Source organism: Mastacembelus armatus, chromosome 21 (genome assembly GCF_900324485.2).
Source record: "Mastacembelus armatus chromosome 21, fMasArm1.2, whole genome shotgun sequence".
NCBI classification, from domain to species: domain Eukaryota; kingdom Metazoa; phylum Chordata; class Actinopteri; order Synbranchiformes; family Mastacembelidae; genus Mastacembelus; species Mastacembelus armatus.
Genome location: NC_046653.1, coordinates 15,622,514 through 15,629,796, shown reverse-complemented (window position 1 = coordinate 15,629,796; position 7,283 = coordinate 15,622,514). Strand labels below are relative to the sequence as shown.

The 7,283-nt window shown below is 42.1% G+C and overlaps 1 protein-coding gene across 1 annotated transcript; it reads left to right on the top strand.

The window, feature by feature from the left end:
- Positions 1-336: 336 nt before the first annotated feature.
- Positions 337-3,778, top strand: LOC113123705 (protocadherin 8). The gene is made up of 4 exons (XM_026295945.1): positions 337-2,700; positions 2,833-2,903; positions 3,147-3,280; positions 3,429-3,778. Exons 1-4 carry the CDS (start codon positions 337-339, stop codon positions 3,776-3,778), a joined length of 2,919 nt encoding a protein of 972 aa, XP_026151730.1.
- The last annotated feature ends 3,505 nt before the right edge of the window (positions 3,779-7,283 follow it).

Sequence of the window (7,283 nt, the reverse complement as noted above, 5' to 3'; positions counted from 1 at the left end):
CTAAGTGATTCGCTAAGTCAATTAACTGTCATGTGCAGATTTATTTAAGTAACAGGGTCCTCAGCCTGATTAAAACTCCAAAATCAGTTTATCTAATGAGCCATTTGCACCTACAACAGTCAACAGCAGTTTGAGAAGAGCCAAACGTTTTCCGTTTGGTGCACTGCTGGAAGGCCATTGGTCGACGGGACAGGCTATTTGCATATACCGGGGCTTTATAGTCCCGGCAGCAAAGACAGAGTTGAACACGGCTGTGATTCGACCTGACAGAGCACAGCGGGTGTTGTGTTTGCATCATTTATGAGTTTTTTGGGCAGAGTTTTCTAACCCTCCAGTATGGGCTTTTGCAAGCTTGCTGCAGTCGGCCTGTGCCTGGTGCTTGCTTTATTTGTATACACTGCTCAGTGTACGACTACGAGGTATTTTACGTATGAAGAGGATGCTCCCGGGACAGAAATTGGCAATTTATCTCAAGATTTGAAGATTGATCCGGCGGATGACCCTGACACGTCCTTTCGCTTCATGCAGGAAAACAACTCCTCGGTGATTGAAATAAGAGAGACTGACGGGCTTCTGAGTGTTGCAGAAGTCATCGATCGAGAGCAGCTTTGCCCCAGGTCTCCTCGGTGCTTCATCACCTTGGACGTCGTGGCCTTTTCCAAAGAAAAGTTTCAACTCATCCACGTGGAGATCGAGGTAAAAGACATCAACGACCACTCCCCTCGCTTTCCGCGCAACGAGACGCATCTGGAGATAGTGGAAAATGTCCCGGTGGGTTCAAGGTTCGCCCTGGAAATCGCTCTTGACCAGGATGTGGGTGAAAACTACATTCAGAGCTACAACATTTCTTCCTCCAGTCATTTTGCCATTGAAGTGCGTGAGAGAGAGGATGGAGTGAAGTTTGCTGAACTGGTGCTGGTGAGGGAGCTCGACAGGGAGGTGGAGGACACCTACTCAGTCGAAGTTATTGCATCTGACGGAGGGATACCTGCAAAGTCCGGGTCAATGACTGTAAATATCAGAGTCCTGGACTTTAATGACAATAGCCCGACGTTTGGACACAGCTCTCTGAAGGTTGAACTGAGTGAAGACTCTCCTGTAGGTCACCGAGTTCTCAAAGTCCACGCGTTTGACCCAGATTACGGCATTAACGGCGAGGTCACGTACACGTTTGCTGAGGGGTTGTCATCAGAAGCTGCGAGCCTTTTCCACATCGACCCTTATACCGGGGACGTGACCTTGAGGGCGCTGGTTGATTTTGAGAAGAGGAGGTCATACGAGCTGCACATCAGAGCCTCTGATCTGGGCTCCAACTCTGTCCCATCCAGCTGCAAAGTTGTGATCGATGTCGTCGATGTGAATGACAACGCGCCTGAAATCGGCATCAAACCGATGACCTCCAGCAGCGATGGAGTCGCCTACATCACAGAAGCTGCAGCTGCAGAAAGTTTCGTAGCTCTGATCAGCACCTCGGACAGAGACTCGGGCTCCAACGGGTACGTGCGCGTAAGCCTGCTCGGGCACGAGCATTTCACACTGCAACAGGCATATGGGGACACTTTCATGATTATCACCACCACCACTTTAGACAGAGAGAAGATCCCAGAGTATAACCTGACTGTGGTGGCAGAAGACCTGGGAAGTCCACCTTTTAAAACGGTCAGACAATACACTATCCGAGCAACAGATGAGAATGACAACTCCCCTCTCTTCAGTAAGTCACTTTATGAAGTTTCAGTCTTAGAAAATAACATCCCAGGTTCGTACGTAACCACAGTTGTTGCCCGAGATCCTGATGTGGGGAAGAATGCCAAAGTCTCATACAAACTCATTGATTCAGAGGTGCCAGGGGGCTCTCCAGTGTCCACTTACGTTTCAGTTGATTCACTCTCAGGGTCTTTGTATACTTTAAGGTCTTTTGATTATGAGACTCTCCAGCAGATTGACCTGGTCATCCAAGCAGAAGACAGAGGTTCGCCCTCTCTGTCAAGCACATCAACAATCAGGATTAAAGTTGTGGATCAGAATGACAACTATCCATACTTCACCTTCCCTGTCCTCCTCAACGACTCTGCTGATATTCCCCTGCCTTTTAATGCGCCCACTGGATATCTGGCTCTCCGCGTCTCAGCTGAAGATGAGGATGAGGGAGTGAATGGTGAGCTCTCCTACCAAATTGTACAAGGTGACCTAAAGCTTTTTGCAATGAACAAAGACACTGGAGAGATTGCTTTAAAACAATGGCTGACAGCTGAAATTGGAGACGTGCTGGAAATTAAAATCACAGTGAGTGACAGTGGCAGGTCCCAACTCTCTAGCAGTGCCACTATTAGGTTTGTCGTCTCAGACACGGAGCCCTCTGAAGACCAAGTCGTCTTTGTGCTGCGGTCAAACAATGAAGAAGGCTACAGCTTGGATGGCTCACTAATTATCATTATTATGCTCAGTGGGGGTTGTGCGTTGTTGATGATTGCAATAGTGGTTGTTGTTGTCACATGCAAAGTAAGCCGTGGGGGGAGAAGCCGTGGCACCAAGAGAGGAGTATGTCACAGCCTGTTTGACAGCAGGCCCATGCCCATGCTGGGCTCCACTGAACCAAACATATACACAGGTCAACAAGGCTTCTTTCACGAGAGGACCGCTTCATCTCTGGATGATTCCTGCCTGTACGAACAAAGGAGTGGGGACTCAGAGTCAAAGGTGAGTTGACTACAAGAGTATTTTTTTCATCTTTTATTTACATATGCATATGATGCTTCTAAGTGCTGCCTTGATCTCTTTGCCAGAAAAGGAAACTAAGCTCTGTGCTGTCATTTTGTTTTTTTGTCTTAGATGTTCCTGGCCTTGAAGCATTTCCAACCAGCATCTGTGTGGCAAGGTGACAAATACTGCTTGCAAGTAAAGTAAGAGAACTAAGTATAATATTTATTGTCAAATAGGATATGTTTTATTCAGTCAAATTTCACTTAACAAAGATGGTACTTAACATGCACCATACATACATTTTGTTGCTTGTGGCATTTCTGTGGAATGAGGTTAGATGGATAGGTTAGAGACAGGCTTTGAATGTGAGCAAAAAGACATCAATAATGAAGCTAATGCGGTGCGGTGATGGCTAATACTTTATTTGTTGATTGTATTTGCAGTGGCATTGGCAACACTGACCAGCTAAGCGTGAAGGACAGTGGCAAAGGGGACAGTGACTTCAACGACAGTGACTCTGATATCAGTGGCGACGGAGGCAAGAAAAATTTCAGTACCTTCCATCCGAGGATAAAAAGTGAGTCTTTCCAGTTTAGATTTCACAAACTACTGAATAAAGGGTAACTATTCACCAGGATGACTTAAATGAATTATGGCGACAATGCAATACCTGCATCGATAAATTCTCATTTATATATATATATTTTTAAATTTTTTTCACTCAGGCTCATCTAGTGCTGGGAACAGCTTATCTGAGGATTGCCAAGGCACCTACTGTGCAATACCAGCACAGAGCCTGAAGGCCCCAAGAGACAACGCACACACAATAGGTTTCTCTGCACCGCTCTTCAACAATCCCCATGGCTATCCCCACTCATGGAAGGATTCTGGTTATGGCACAAATCAGCCAAAATCATGGAGCAACATGCAGACTTTCTCCAGGACTGGGACCCTGCCACCTTATTTCCCCCAGCAGCAGCAGCGTGAGGCTGGTGTTGGAGGTGCTGAAATTCACAAGCAGAGTCCAAATATTGTAACTGTAGCTACAGCATCAGAGGTTGCGACTATCTTTTAAAAAAAATATTTTGATTAGCTTATTGAGATGTGCTGACTGTAGATGTAAATACTTGATGTAAAACCTGTTCTCACTCTATAATTTAAAGGTGTACATATTTTCATGAACAGAATTGTTTTATGAGTATTTTTCTTCATGTTGAGCTTCAATGTGTCGTATTTTATGACATGCACTGTTGTTTTTTATCCTAATAAAAGTGTGATTGAAATCCTCAGGAATATGATTTTTTTTTTAAATTTTCAATATGTGATGATATGACTAAAATAATGAGATGAGACAAAGCGCCATTGTAATTCTGAAGGATGAAATATTATTCCCTCACCATCAGAGACCTCCATCGGAATTTGTAAACATGTAGAACTTTTCCCCCAGATTGAATCTACATGATCAAGACTCCCGTCAGTGATGATCAGATGTAAAAGCTCAAGCTGCTCCATTACCTGGGAGACTGGCTTTGAAGACTCCTAGGTTTCTCTGCTGAGCTTCTCGCATGGAAATGAAAGAGCAGAGCGAGTGCTGAAGTGGAAAAAAAAGTCTAAACTATTATTCCAACAAAATCATGCAGGTAGCTGTCACACTTGCTTCAGCTCCTCTAAATAATTTAATGTCTGTACAGACAGTGCAACATGTATTAGGTTTCTTGACAAACTCCTGTCATTTGTAACTATGAGGGGCACATGTTCAGCTGCTTCAGCATCAAGAAATGGGGCAAACTATACACGAGGTGAAATTCAGTTCTCTCGTGTAACCCCAACTCTGAATGCCTTACTGTCATATTTGCAGAACTGGTCACTGCTCTGGAGTAATTCAACCATGAATGTGGTCAATATAGGTCATGTGCAAACCGTCTGTGCATCAGAATGATTTATTGATGGGTTTTGAAACTATAACCAGCACTGACAAACATCAACCTGAACACTGGTTATTAGTTGTTGATCTGGGGCACACCATTTATGTCAGTATTTTCATATTTTTTTTTTCGATCTTGCCTAGAGCTGACTTGCCTAAAACAGAGCAGCAACAGGACCGCATGAAGCTAAATCCAGGACACACAGATACAAGAAACCATAAAGTCTGAAAATAATTTATTCAAGATAAAATCAAATAAATACATCTCTCAATCAAGGGATTATGTCCATGGGGCCATGCATGAGTTTTCATCAACAGCTTCAAACGCACCAGACTACTTTCATATTGCTTTTTATCAACATTTTAACATTTAAGTTAAAAGTTAAAAAAACTAATTGAAAATACGCATTTGAAACGGAAATTCAATACCTGCTCATTTTCATCTGCTCATATACAAGTTTGTCACAGTATTCTGTCCTCATTATTTTTAAGGTCACTTTAAATGAGCCTGTGATGTGTGAAACCAAATGAGACAAGAGTAAAGGGTGGTTACAAATTACATAATGGCCATCTAAGGGCCAGTCCTGAAGAGAAAATAAATAGTTTCCAAATGTGCTGCCAAGTTAGAGCTATCAGTGCAAGCTGATGGTAGCATGAACCATTATTTTTTCTGTTTTCTGTTCATCTAGAGGAAAAGGGGGATAAGAGCTGTGCTCATTTGCATAAGCATAAATACCTGCTTTTGTGGTTTTAGATAGCTGTGATAAAAGCTGGAGTAGTGTGGATTAGACTCCTTTTACATAACTCAAAAGCACTAAACAGAATTCTCACACATTACCGCGATATGCCTCATGAATAGAGGACAGCATTGAAAACTAAATCCATATTTAAGCCCACCTGACTACCATTTTTTAATTTAACACTTCTATTCTGAAAACTCACTGCTGTTTGGTTATTGCAAAGTTATTAACTATATTTTTGACATAGAGTCCACTGAGGATTGAAGGCCACGCAGTCGAAAAGGCAAGCAATAAGAAATAAGGTCATATTTGTGCCCCTAGTGATGTGCACTGTTCTGACAGATAGCCAATTGTACACAGAGGAAAAATGCATTTATCAATCAATACAATATGGTTCCCTTTGTCACTGTTTTATATGCTCCTTGTAGGTCAAATAGCTGTGCACTGACCTGGCAATTTCTGCCACAAGGTATGTTCATGTGCATGTTCGGTATGAAATGTGTCTGTCTGGAATGCCACGGCTGGCAGACACTATGTTCACTCATATCCAAATGGACTTCACATTAATGTCCTGCAGTACATCTGAAATCTCCCCAGGTAACAGAAAATGAGTGTTTTAGAGCTGCTTTTCAGCTCATCAGTAGTCCGCTGACAAATGACTCAGATCTGCACGTCTTTTTTAGCCTTTGCATCTGTTGGTGTTAGGTTTATTTTTAGCAAATGGATAACTGTATGACTATGATTATATTGTTTCAGCCTCTTACCATCTCGACTTTAAGATACAAGTCCCCATTGCACTCAGCATGTGAAGATCCATCATCTCTGACTCAGTGTCATTTGGTGCTTCAAGCAAATTCCTCAATATAATGTTTTGTACTACTTGCATTTCATCTTCATTTTTGTCTTCACTGCCAAGTGTTGATATTGACTTTTGGATGTTTTGCATTGTGAGGCTGGCGTGCTTTCCACTTGACAGTTTGTCTAGAAAGAGAAGTCATGTCTATGTTCCTTTACGATCAAGATGTTGTCAGAATCATTTACAAGCTCATTACCGCTTTGATGCCTGGTACTGCAGGAGAGTTAACACATGAGACAAAGGAAAGGGAAAAGCAACAGTTTTTACTAAGTGATGTTATCATTTAAGCTTTGTTCATCCCTCTGTAATTACTGTATCAACATGTTCAAGTTAGAACTTTCTGGCTGAAGCCTGGGTATTAAACTTTAGTGTTTTGCAACTTCAACTTGTTATTGTGACAATGAAAGTAAATTTACCAAAACAAGACTTGCTGTGTGCAGTTGCCCGTTTCCAGTCTTTATACTAAAGCTAACCATTTGCTGGCCCCAGATTCATACAAAAGGAACATTTCTGAACCTGGTAACAATCTTCCAGTTGCTCAAGGTTGAAACTGGTTTCAGGATGGAAATCACATCCACTAAGCTGTCTATATCAGTCATGTCATACATGACTATGGGCATGTTAAAGACGGGCTGTTTTAGGTTGTTTTGAAGCCTCCAAATTGGTAATGTAGCACTACATTGGAACAGACTTTGCTATAAAACAACATATTTAATAATTTAAGATAAGTCAAGAATATGGATGACCAAAACGTTTACTGATTTTGTCTTTTTGATCAGCTCTTATGTTTTATTATGGAACTGTGTAGAGTAGTGTCATTTGTAATGAGGACTTTTTCCATGACAGTGGATGTGTGGGACCAGAATGTAACTTCCTGTAAGTCATATGTGTTGCCACTGTAACGACACCACAAGTCATACTAACACATTGCAGTATGTTGTTTTCAAAACACTGCAATGTGGTGTGTAGTGTGTGATATTAACTTTTCTTGGAGTTGCAAAGTGCAACTAAACTTGGAAGTTTAGCTAAATGTGGAAGTGACTTTAGCCATAGACAGTTT

Bases quoted from the DNA above. Each gene is read 5' to 3' on its own strand.
- LOC113123705 (XM_026295945.1), top strand. From the start codon at position 337: ATGGGCTTTTGCAAGCTTGCTGCAGTCGGCCTGTGCCTGGTGCTTGCT. The intron at 2,701-2,832 runs GTGAGTTGACTA...TTTTTGTCTTAG, and splicing joins GTGGGGACTCAGAGTCAAAG to ATGTTCCTGGCCTTGAAGCA. The intron at 3,281-3,428 runs GTGAGTCTTTCC...TTTTTCACTCAG, and splicing joins CTTCCATCCGAGGATAAAAA to GCTCATCTAGTGCTGGGAAC.